Source organism: Oryx dammah, unplaced genomic scaffold (genome assembly GCF_014754425.2).
Source record: "Oryx dammah isolate SB20612 unplaced genomic scaffold, SCBI_Odam_1.1 HiC_scaffold_23, whole genome shotgun sequence".
Classification (NCBI taxonomy): domain Eukaryota; kingdom Metazoa; phylum Chordata; class Mammalia; order Artiodactyla; family Bovidae; genus Oryx; species Oryx dammah.
Window position 1 is genome coordinate 21644753 of NW_024070207.1, and position 13335 is coordinate 21658087.

Genomic DNA, 13335 nt, shown 5'->3' on the forward strand with positions numbered 1-13335 from the left:
TTAGATCTGATAGATACAGTGCCTGAAGAACTATGAAGGGAGGCTCATGACATTGTACATGAGACAGTGATAAAGATCATCCCCCCAAAAAAGAAATACAAAAAGGCGAAATGGTTGTTCAAGGAGGCCTTACAAATAGTTGAGAAAAGAAAAAATGTGAAATCAAAGGAAAAAGGAAAGCTATACCTATTTGAATGGAGAGTTCCAAAGAATAACAGAGAGAAGAAAGACTGCCTCAGTGATCAGTGCAAAGAAATAGAGGAAAACAGTAGAATGGGAAAGACTAGAGAACTCTTCAAGAAAATTAGAGATACCAAGGGAACTTTTCATGCAAAGATGGGCACATCTGTTAGGTCCACCTAAACAGAAGCAAAAGATGTTAAGAAGAAGTGGCAAGAATATACAGAGGAACTATATAAAAAAATCTTCATGACCCAGATAACCACAGTGGTGTTATCACTCACCTAGAGCCAAACATACTGGAGTGCGAAGTCAAGTGGGCCTTAGGAAGCATCACTATGAACAAAGCTAGTGAGGTGATGGAATTCCAGTTGAGCTGTTTCAAATCTTAAAAGATGATGCTGTGAAATTGCTACACTCAATACACCAGCAAATTTGGGAAACTCAGCAGTGGCCACAAGGCTGGAAAAGATCACTGTTCATGCCAATCCCAAAGAAAGGCAATGCCAAAGAATGTTCAAACTACTGCACAATTGCACTCATCTCACGTGTGAGTAAAGTAATGCTCAAAATTTGCCAAGCCACCCTTCAATAGTACATGAACCATGAACTTCCAGGTGTTCAAGCTTGTTTTAGAAAAGGCAGAGGAACCAGAGATCAAATTGCCAACATCTACTGGATCGTCAAGAGAGTTCCAGAAAAACATCTACTTCTGCTTTAACGACTATGCCAGAGCCTTTGACTGTGTGGATCACAACAAACTCTGGAAAATTCTACAAGGGATGGGAATACAAGACTACCTGACTTGCCTCTTGAGAAATCTGTATTCAGGTCAAGAAGTAACGATTAGAACTTGACATGTAACAATGGACGGGTTCCAAATCAGGAAAGGAGTACGTCAAGGTTGTATATTGTCACCATGCTTATTTAACTTATATGCAGAGTACATCATGAGAAATGCTGCGCTGGAGGAAGCACATGCTGGAATCAAGATTGCATGGAGAAATATCAATAAGCTCAGATATGCAGATGACACCACCCTTATGGCAGAAAGTGAAGAGAACTAAAGCGCCTCTTGATGAAAGTGAAAGAGGAGAGTGAAAAATTTAGCTTAAAGCTCAACATTCAGAAGGCTAAGATCATGGCATCTGGTCCCATCATTTCATTGCAAATAGATAGGGAAACAGTGGAAACAGTGACATACTTTATTTGGGAGGCTCCAAAATCACTGCAGATGGTGACTGCAGCCATGAAATTAAAAGATGCTTGCTCCTTGGAAGAAAAGTTAAGTCCAACCTAGACAGCATATTAAAAAGCAGAGACATTACTTTCCCAACAAAAGTCTGTCCAGTCAAAGCTATGGTTTTCCCAGTAGCCATGTATGGATGTGAGAATTGGACTATAAAGAAAGCTGAGAGTCAAGGAGTTGATGCTCTTGAACTGTGGTGTTGGGGAAGACTCTTGAGAGTCCCTTGGAATGCAAGGAGATCCAACAGTCAATCCTAAAGGAAATCAGTTGGAAGGGTTGATGCTCATGGTGAGACTCCAATACTTTGGACACTGACGTGAAGAACTGACTCATGGGACAAGACCCTGATGCTGGGAAAGATTGAAAGTGGGAAGAAAAGGGGACAACAGAGGATGTGATGGTTGGATGACATCACTGACTCAATGGACATAAGTTTGAATAATCTCCAGCAGTTGGTGATGGACAGGAAGCCTGGTGTTCATGGGTTTTCACAGTGTACCCCATGACTGATTGACTGAACGGAATTGGAAATAAAGTAACTGACAAATGATTAATCTCCAAAATATGCAAGCACCTCATGCAGCTGAATGTCATAAAAACAGAAAACCCAATCAAAAATTGGGCAGAAAACCTAAACAGGCATTTCTCCAAAGAAGACCTTCAACTGGATAACAAATACATGAAAAAAGTGCTCAAAATTGCTTATTATTAGAGAAATGCAAAACAGACCTATGATGTATCATTTCACACTAGTCAGAATGGCCATCAGCAAAAATCTACCAACAATAAATTCTGGAGAGAATGTGGAGAAAAGGGAATCCACTTGCACTGTTGTTGAGAATGCAAATTAATACTGCCTCTATGGAGAAATGTATGGATATTTCTCTTAAAAAAATAGGAGTAAAACTACCATATGACCCAGAAAATCCTACTACTGGGCATATACCCTGAGGAAACCATAATTGAGAAGACACATGTACCCCCACTGTTCATTGTAGCACTATTTACAATAGCCAGGACATGGAAGCAACCTAGATGCCCATCAACACGTGAATGAATAAAGAAAATGTGGTACATATATACTACGCCATATTACCCAAACAAAAAAGAATGAATTTGAGTAAATTCTAGTCAGGTAGATGAACCTAGATCTGTTATACGAGTGAAGTAAGTTAGAAAGAAAAAAACAACAAGTATCGTATATTAATACATATATATAGAATCTAGAAAAATTTTACTGATGAAACTATTTGCAAGGCAGGAATAGAGACTCAGAGAACACATTTATGGACACTGTGGTATAAGGAGAGGGTGGAGTGAATTGAGAGAATAGCACTGAAATATATATATTCAGTTCAGTTCAGTCACTCAGAAGTGTCTGACTCTTTGTGACCCCATGAACTGCAGCACGCCAGCTCCCGGAACCTACCCAAACTCATGTCCATTGAGTCAGTGATGCCATCCAACCATCTCATCATCTGTCGTCCCCTTCTCCTCCTACCCTTAATCTTTCCCAGCATCAGGGTCTTTTCAAATGAGTCAGTTCTTCACATCAGGTGGCCAAAGTATTGGAGTTTCAGCTTCAACATCAGTCCTTCCAGTGAACACCCAGAACTGATCCTGCTTGGATCTCAAGAGTCTTCTCCAACACCACAATTCAAAAGCATCAATTCTTCAGTGCTAAGCTTTCTTTAGACTCCAACTGTCACATCCATACATGATTACTGGAAAAATCATAGCCTTGACTAAACACACATTTGTTGGCAAAGTAATGTCTCTGCTTTTCAATATGCTGTCTAGGTTGGTCATAACTTTCCTTGCAAGGAGTAAGCATCTTTTAATTTCATGGCTACAATCACCATCTGCAGTGATTTTGGAGCCAAAAATAAATAAATAAATAAAGTAAGTAAGTAAGCCACTGTTTCCACTGCTTACCTATCTATTTGTCATGAAGTGGTGGGACCAGTTGCTGTGATCTTAGTTTCTGAATGTTGAGCTTTAAACCAACTTTTTCACTCTCCTCGTTCACTTTCATCAAGAGGCGCTTTAGTTCGCTTCACTTTCTGACATCAGAGTGGTGTCATCTGCGTATCTGAGCTTATTGATATTTCTCCCAGCAATCTTGATTCCAGCTTGTGCTTCTTCCAGCCCAGCGTTTCTCATGATGTACTCTGCATATAAGTTAAATAAGCAGGGTGACAATATGCAGCCTTGATGTACTCCTTTTCCTATTTGGAACCAGTCTGTTGTTCCATGTCCACTTCTAACTGTTGCTTCCTGACATGCATACAGGTTTCTCAAGAAGCAGGTCAGGTGGTCTGGTATTCCCGTCTCTTTCAGAATTTTCCACAGTTTATTGTGATCCACACAGTCAAAGGATTTGGCATAGTCAATAAAGCAGAAATAAATATTTTTCTGGAACTCTCTTGCTGTTTCAATGATCCAGCAGATGTTGGAAATTTGATATCTGATTCCTCTGCCTTTTCTAAAACAAGCTTAAACATCTGCAAGGGCACAGTTCACATATTATTGAAGCCTGGCTTGGAGAATTTTGAGGATTACTTTACTAGTGTGTGAGATGAGTGCAATTGTGCGGTAGTGTGAACATTCTTTGGCATTTCCTTTCTTTGGGATGGGAATGAAAACTGACCTTTTCCAGTCCTGTGGCCACTGCTGAGTTTTCCAAATGTGCTGGCATATTGAGTGCAGCACTTTCACAGCATCATCTTTCAGGATTTGAATTAGCTCAACTGGAGTTCCATCGCTTCCACTAGCTTTGTTCATAGTGATGCTTCCTAAGGCCTAGTTGACTTCACATTCCAGGATGTTTGACTCTAGGTCAGGGATCTCACCATCATGTTTAACTGGGTCTTGAAGATCTTTTTTGTACAGTTCCTCTATGTATTGTTGCCACCTCTTCTTACTATCTTATGCTTCTGTCAGGTTCATAAAATTTTTGTCCTTTATTGAGCCCATCTTTGCATGAAAATTTCCCTTGTTATCTAATTTTCTTGAAGAGATCTCTAGTCTTTCCCATTCTATTGTTTTCCCCTATTTCTTTACATTGATCACTGAGGAAGTCTTTCTTATCTCTCCTTGCTATTTTTTGAAACTCTGCATTCAAATGATTATGTCTTTCCTTTTCTTCTTTGCTTTTGGCTTCTTTTCTTTTCACAGCTATTTGTAAGGCCTCCTCAGACGGCCGTTTTGCTTTTTTGCATTTCATTTCCTCGGGGATGGTCTTGATCCCAGTCTCCTGCACAATGTCACGAACTTCTGTCCATGGTTCATCAGGCACTTTGTCTATCAGATCTAGTCCCTTAAATCTATTTCTCTCTTCCACTGTATAATCATAAGGGATTTTATTTAGGTCATACCTGAATTGTCTAGTGGTTTTCTCCACTTTCTTCAATTTAAGTCTGAATTTGGCAATAAGGATATCATCATCTGAGCCACAGTCTGCTCCCATTCTTATTTTTGCTGACTGTATAGAGCTTCTCCACCTTTGGCTGCAAAGAATATGATCAATCTGATTTTGGGGTTGGCCATCTGGTGATGTCCATGTGTAGAGTCTTCTCTTGTGTTATTGGAAGAAGGTCTTTGTTATAATGAGTGTGTTCTCTGGCAAAACTCTATTAGTCTTTGTCCTGCTTCATTCCATATTCCAAGGCCAAATTTGCCTGTTTCTCCATGTGTTTCTTGAATTCCTACTTTTACGTTCCAGTACCCTATAATGAAAAGAACATCTTTTTTGGCTGTTAATTCTAAAAGGTCTTGCAGGTCTTCATAGAACCATTCAACTTCAGCTTCTTCAGTGTTACTGGTTGGGCCATAGACTGGGATTACCATGATATTGAATGGTTTGCCTTGGAACAGAGATCATTCTTCGTTTTTGAGATTACCATGTAAAATAGATAGCTAATAAGAAGTGCAATGGCACCCCGCTCCAGTACTCTTGCCTGGAAAATCCCATGGACGGAGGAACCTGATAGGCTGCAGTCCATGGGGTCGCTGAGGGTCGGACACAACCGAGCGACTTCACTTTCACTTTTCACTTTCATTCATTGAAGAAGGAAATGGCAACCCCCTCCAATGTTCTTGCCTGGAGAATCCCAGGGACGGGGGAGCCTGGTAGGCTGCCATCTATCGGGTCTCACAGAGTCGGACATGACTGAAGAGACTTAGCAGTAGCATACAACACAGGAGGAGCTCAGCATGGTGCTTTGTGACAACTTAGAAGATTGGGATGGGGTGGGAGGTCGAGGGAGATTCAAGATGGAGGGGACATGTGGCTGATTCATTTTGATGTACGGCAAAAGTCAAGTCAGTATTGTAAAGCAATTTTCCTTTGATTAAAAACAAATAAATTTTAAAAAAATAAAAATTTTAGTAAAGGTAAGTTTACCTAAGTGTAGCTTTCATTTTAAGGAAGAGTATCTAGGCATTGAATTCTATCCTTACAGTTGTAAAACTATGTATTTTTCTGTATCTAATAATAAATATAGCTTCCTCTTTATATGACAGTTGATAATATGAAAAACTATATCACCTCCTATATGATAAACAGACAGTGTCAGTAATTATTATATTTGGGAAAACTTGGTTTAATCAAATGTACAAAGAAACCCATTTAAAGTAATTATTCTTTCTCAAATTCCATTAATACTTGTTATATTGGAGTAGTAAATTCACAAGGAGAGGTCAAAGAGTGATACTGATATAATAAATTCATATTGTTCTTTACAATGGTATTAAAAGTTGTCTAGAAGGGTTTTATACAAAATAAGCAATATTATTCAAAATTATATCTAGTAAATAAAAAGTAATGAAGGTTTGTCACTAGGAAAATCAAACCTGACTTCACAAAAATTTCATCTAAAATGAAAGTTAAATCATATATAGAGACAAGTAATAAAACTCCCAGCTCTTATAATAGCCATTTTCTTTTAATAAATTCAAATTAGTAAGAGATTTTCTTTCTGGAATACTAAAGTCTTATGTTTTTGTCTATTTCAGTGTTGGAGGCTTTTTGTTTTATCTTAGTGGTTTAGCTTGTGTTGAATTTACTTGGTTTCTTATATATAAATGTATTGAATTATGAAGTTAGCTTTAGTCTATAAAGCATACATTTCATAAGGAAAAAAATCTAGAATACATAAAAAAGTTTAATTAAATCACCTTCCTCTATTTCATTATTATGCCCGCATTTTCCTGGCTTTACTTAGAATGCCTGCAATTGTGTAATTCTGTGTTGAGACCTGAAAAAGAGAGTAATTTGTCTGCATTCTAGCACTTAGAGTGTTCACCATGAAATTAGCCTTACAATAATATGAGGTGTCTAAACCAATTTCAATAGGCATTTACACATACAGCTAGGAAAATATAAACTTATGGGAGGAAGCTGGATATACAGTTCATAATTCAGGCTACAAAATTAAATAGTTATCAACATATCATAATAACTAATTTTTATTTATTGATATAATTATATTTATAAATATACCACTTTTAATTTAATTTTTAATGGGAAAAAAGCACTTCATGCATATCAAAAATTGTATAGTATACTAGTTAAAAGCACTAGATTTGGAGTCAGAAAGATCTGGGTGCAAATCCCTGATCTGTTATTTGCAAGTTATGGGACTTTGACCCAGTTACTTTACACCTCTAAACAGTTTCCTCATGTGAAAAGTGGGAATAATCAGCCTCATAGGGTGCAGAATAATAAGTGTGTTGCCTGGCACATATTAAGTACTTAATGGAAGCTAGTTGCTGGTATTATTTTGTTTGTATTATTTTATAATTAGTATTATTATTACTATCATTATCCCCTTATTGGCATTTTCTTTGAAAAGATATTGAAGAAATAATTAGTGCTAAAGTATAATTTTTGAAAAGTTATGCCTTTGATACAAATATGAGTAACATGTCAAATGTTTTGTGTAATTCATTAATTAATGTGGTAACTCATAAGGTATTCAAATTATTTCAAAAAATCTTTGAAGAAAATACATAAAAACAGTTAGGAAAATGGTGAAAAATGCTGTATAAATTGTTCATAGATGCAAGAGTAGTTAGTATCCTATAGAGAATAAAACAGTATTTGGGAGGGTCATCATTTGGGGTTAGAAATTAATTCTATCTCTATCAAGCAAAATTTATTTTATTGTTATGTATAGGAATCACAAGAAAATTCAGTTTTCTCCAACTTAATTTCTACACTTATAGAGTTGTAAAATAGTCTTGTCAGTAGAAAGTCAAAGATGCACACTCTATGGAGTTAGATAATTCTCATTTCCATGTCCTAGACAATATTCCTGAAACTCTTTTTCTACTCAAACATCAACAGCTTACTATAGGAGATTCATCCAGTTAATTAAGATAATCATTTATATTAAAGTCTTCTAAAACCATCACATAAACTTATGATGGCTGGGTCAGGGATTACCATTTCTATAGTGTTGATGAGAAAATTGTGGCAAAGAAGTCAAGCAAATTATCCGTAATTACACCAAGTGGAGGAATAAGTCTATGACCAATTCTCCTTACTTATGTCTGCATTTTATTTCCACTAGAATATATATACTTATAACCAAAGTAAGGAGAAACCAAAAAGCAAAAGAGAAACAAAACAGGAGAAACAGGTGCTGTTTAATTTGAAGGTGATGTAGTGGTTAACTTTTTCTTTAATAATTGCTCTTGTGTGTCCTTACAGATAATAACCAAGGTGACAATTTTCTTTCTTCAAAAGATTCTGCATTCTTCAAACCTCTCGTTAATCAAGCAGTGTGCAGATATTATTAACATTAACCAGATTTTTGAACATTAAATTAAATTAATAATTATCATGTATATGCAGAAAAATCTTGGGCTCTGGATGCCAATCTATAAAAGAATCCTGTGAGCCCTGGTTCACCAGTCATACATGTGTGTAGTTGTATGAGTGTACTCTGTTAGATGAATGCAGCATCAGTTAATAATAGCAATTGTGTTGAAGATTCAGCTTAGCTAAAATACATAGCTGTGGATCTTTAGGTTGTGGGTTTCAGTATAACATCATAATTTAAGGTGAAATCCTTCATGACACTCAACAATATGTGGTGGATATTGAGGATATCTTAATTATTGTTGATTTCAGATATTACTGAAAATATTACTGGATGTGAAGACCAAGTGAAAGCTGGGGTTATATGATTTAGATTATGATTAAACAAGGAAAAACAGAAATCAGATGAATAATACAAATATAAGGAAATTAACAGATGGTAATAAATGAAAATATCTTTTGTAAAATAAATGTTTTCATTGGAATTTACAAATAGGCCAGTATAAGATCAGAGAAAATTTACACATATAACTGTATAAGCTTTTTGTTCACTGTGTTTTAAAACTATTTAAACCTTTTTTCTATAATAGAGAAACTTTTTAAAATTTAGTTTAATTTGTTTATTTAATTTTGGCTGTATTGGGTCTTCTTTGTTGAACACGAGCTTTCCCTAGTTGTGGAGATTGGGAGCTGCTCTTCATTGTGGTGTGCTGGCTTCTCGTTGCAGTGGCTTCTCTTGTCTGGGAGCACAGGCTCCAGGCTCGAGGGCTTCAGTAGTTGCAGCATGTGAATTTCAGTAGTTGTGGCTCCTGGGCCCTAGACCTCAAGCTCCGTAGTTGTGTCCCATGAGCTTGATTGCCCCGTGGCATATGAACTCTGCCCAGACTTGGAGATCAAACCTGTGTCCCCTACACTGGCAGGTGGATTCTTAGCCACTAGGACCATGAGGGAAGTTCTCTTCTCTTCCTTTAGATTTTATTACTATGTATTGGGTTCAAATTTTAGGAAATAATTCCTGGAGAAGATTTTAATTAATACAGATTACTGAGTGCTCTGTCATTTTGCTTATTTGGGGATGAGGAATCAATTTCAAACTAAAATGTAAATAAAAACCCCAGGGTCCTGTGAAGATGAATAAGAACTTTCATAGAAGAAAGAATAAGAATAAGAAAAATAATAAGACTGTGGTCACTGTAACTACAAAGAGTATTAAAACCATGGTAACCATAGTTTATATAACAAAAAGGCAATTATATTCTGATTTACTTAAAATGTGAGCTCTCATAAACAAGATCAGGCATCACATGTATAACTTTGATAAAGAATAAGACAAAAATGTGTTCCAACCATCATACTAAATGGCAAAGAGGGCATTTTTCACATAACGTTGAGATGCCAATGTGTGAAGTTTCCTCAGAAAATCTGAGAACTGGTCAAAGAAATGCATAGCATTTTTTAAAGGAAATTCACTTTCACTATACTTTGAGTGTCCTCTGGTGGCTGAAGAGAATTCTGTCATAGCCTTAATATTTATTACTCTGATTACATTTGCTATTTATAAGGTATTTTTAAACTTCTTTTTATTAGATAACTATATATTTTATTAATGTATATTATTTTTAATTTTAACACTGGATAACTTTCTTTTCAATTGTCTGCCTGAACTTCTTAAGGTATGATCCAAAAAAGGATTCATGGTCAACTGTGGCACCTCTGAGTGTTCCTCGAGATGCTGTTGCTGTATGTCCCCTTGGAGACAGACTCTACGTGGTTGGAGGATATGATGGACATACCTATTTGAACACTGTTGAATCGTATGATGCACAGAAAGATGAATGGAGAGAGGTACTCTCAATTCAAGTATCCAAATTTATATATTTCAGTTTTTAATTCAAAAGTTAAAATATATATTTGGAATTCATCCCATTCTCTTCCACTCTAGGGCTGAATCAAATTCTTTTACTGAAATTTATTGCATGTGCTTTATTTAGCTATAGAGAATTATTAATTGAGCTGTTTGATCATTAGTAGAATCCATCAGTATTTATATAAAGTGAGGACAAGACATTTTCTAAGCTTCATGGACTCATTCCTTTCATAGAAAAGTAAATCAGATTCAATAATCCAAGAGCTTTACTCTCTAAACAACTTTTTATGTGTGTATTTTGACTTGAGAAGCAAGGAATAATATCTTTATCTACAAATGTCTGCCCCTTCTTATTGACTGGTGCCCAGGAGAAAAATCTTTCAGTCTCCTCCTTATAGAGATTCTACAAATTGCAACACTCTTAACTACTAATTAGTCATTCATGGATTTGGTGCACAGTAAAAGACTGGAATTAAACCCTCTAAAGAGTTCTGGGTATCAACAGAAGAAATTCTAAGGAAAATATTAATATAAGAAGGGGCACAGAAAGAACATGGGTTTCTATCTCTTTACTCCAACAATATGATTCATTATGACCCTCAGAAATACTCAAGTTCTGCCATATAGTTAGCTCTTAAATTTACAATGGTTAGGACCAGCTTAGAAATGGAAAGAAATATTTAGCAAACAGGAATGTTGGTCAAATATGATAAAAAATGTTTTTCTAACCTTGTGTAAATTACTTTTCAGAAAATTATAGGCAAGTAGTTAAGAGATGTAGATTCTATTCCAGGTATTTCTCTGTTTCATTGTGTGACCTTGCAAAGGGTGAAAGAGAACAACTAGATAAACAGATTATAACTACTATATCCCTAATTATTTTCATTCATTTTCTTGCTTACCCTTAACAAAAACATTGAAGGATGAGTATTATTAGTTTCAATTTTTTAAGTGAGAAAATTACGAGAGGTGAAACTTAACCAAAATCACCTGTCCTTCAAACTTAGATCTACTGCATTTTAAAGACTATGTTGTCTCCACATTGGAATGTTATCTGGGCTGCATTCTCCATTATCTTTATACAAGATGAAGGCTGGGCCAGAACAGCTGAGGATTTTTTCAGCTCCAAGATATTATGCCAAAGATAGAGTTCATTCAAACAGCATTTCTTTCTTTATTTTTGTTTTCTGCATTAGGAAGTTCCTGTTAACATTGGAAGAGCTGGTACATGTGTTGTGGTGGTGAAGCTACCATAAACTATCTTTATCAAAGGGGAGGAAACCAAATAATTTCAAGAAATGGTGTAAGAAGAGAAAAGGAAGAAGAAACATGTCCTTTCCTTCGATTAGTAATCAAACATGAAATTTCTTGTGTCATTTTAATGTATAGTTATAAATGCTCTCATTTGTGAAGCCAAAGTAAATTTTTGAACATAAATTACATATGGGTGTTTAGTGTATATGTTGTTGCAGTTAATATAAATGAAAAGCCAGTAGTCTAGGTTTAGCCTTATTATTTTAAAATGTTAAAAATGCTTCAGGGAAATTGATAGTGACCAAAGTATTGAAGGTTATAAAAGTATGGGTAATTTTAAGTTAGGAGTCTGATAAGTTAAAAATATTTTCTATTTAAAAAAAATAAGCACCCTATCATTTGAAACATAACTAATATAAAAGATCTAAAGCTTAAATGATAACATTTGATTTACAGTAAGACATCATCCTCATATTCAAACAGTATCCCAAATAGCTAAATAGTACCTCACATTTACCAAGAGGTAAAAAATAGGTTTAAAAAAAGCTCAGACATAATTTGTTATGCTGATCACAGTATGTTAAAATTTTCACAGACATTCTTTTTATAGTATCATCTTTCAAAGCACACATAAAGATTTGGTAATTCCTTAACATGTTGTCTTGTTAGATTTGTTACCAGTAAAATATTATTGTAATTTTATAAACACAATCTATACAATATAGTGGTGACTATCTATCATATTGATGCAAACTTTGACCTTAGCTTTTGAGTGTCAGGGCCTCACTTATATAGACATTAATATTATCCTTAAATATTTCTGCAAACTCTTATAACACCTGTCATTGTAAACAAGTTTTCAAAATCAAATAAATTTTGAAACAGTAGTAAAATTGAGATATTCTGCAATATTAACACATGGAAACACCAAAATATTCAATATCCATGGTTAATTCTATATCCTTTATGTACCAGTACATGCTTTTATGTTAATTTTGTATTTATCCAGTAAAGAATGTTAAGGATATATGTACTCAAAAAGTCTTTGAAGTAAAAAACAACAAAAAACCTAACTGGGTAGTATTTTACTTTTAAATTCTTACTTCCATGTTCAATTATAAAAAATATTTAAGAAAATGTTAAAAAAACTTCTTTATGACAGTAACTTTTTCAAGTAAATTACTATTTTAGAATTTCTGCAATATGTTCTTTTAAATGGACTTTGTATTGTAGTATGTGAAACCAACAAATAAAATCCAGAGATGCTTATAAAATGTACTACCTTTTAAGTTTTACAAAAGAGCAACATAAACGTATGAAGATATTTGTGCTTTGACAAACTGAATTTAAATAAAATCTATTTCCTCTGGTTATAAAGAGTGTGGCTTTAAATTATGTCAAATGCACTTTTAATTGGCCTTTTAATATTTAAAGTTCCAATAGCTAAAATATTTAAATATGAAAAGAAAATTCTCCTGTTTTGTTTCTTATTTCTGCCATTCATTGTCTTTAATTCTAAATAAAGAGCTATAGACATCTTGAGTTCTAAGGGTAGAGATGGAAGCACAGAGATGCTATAAACACACACACACACACCAGAGTTCTGTTGGATTTTAAATTCATACCTTATCTAAATCAATGCAGAGGTAGAGTTACTTTTATCTGCAGAGCAAAGTTTAACCTGTCAAGTTAAATTGGAATATGAGCCACTGGGGAAAAAAAAGATCAAAGGACCTATCATAGCCAGTGGCGAATGCTCCACTTCTGGGACCATATTTACAGGAAATGAAAACACTAACTTGAAAAGATATCTGCATCCTCATGTTCAGAGAAGCATTAATTACAATGACCAAGATATGAAAACAACCTAAGTGTCCATTGATAGATGAATAGATAAAGATACTGGGGTCTGTCTACCTACCTATCTATACAATGGAATATTACTTTGCCATAACAATG

At 34.9% G+C, this 13335-nt stretch overlaps 1 protein-coding gene across 2 annotated transcripts in view; it reads left to right on the plus strand.

The window, feature by feature from the left end:
* Nucleotides 1–12753, plus strand: part of KLHL4 (kelch like family member 4) — an 86595-nt gene extending 73842 nt beyond the window's left edge. For both annotated transcript variants that reach the window (XM_040265124.1, XM_040265123.1), the window contains 2 exons: nt 9929–10100; nt 11319–12753. In XM_040265124.1, coding sequence (XP_040121058.1) covers nt 9929–10100; nt 11319–11378 — 232 coding nt within the window. In that variant the 3' untranslated portion in view covers nt 11379–12753. The remainder of the gene's footprint in view (nt 1–9928; nt 10101–11318) is intronic.
* Nucleotides 12754–13335: the final 582 nt, after the last annotated feature.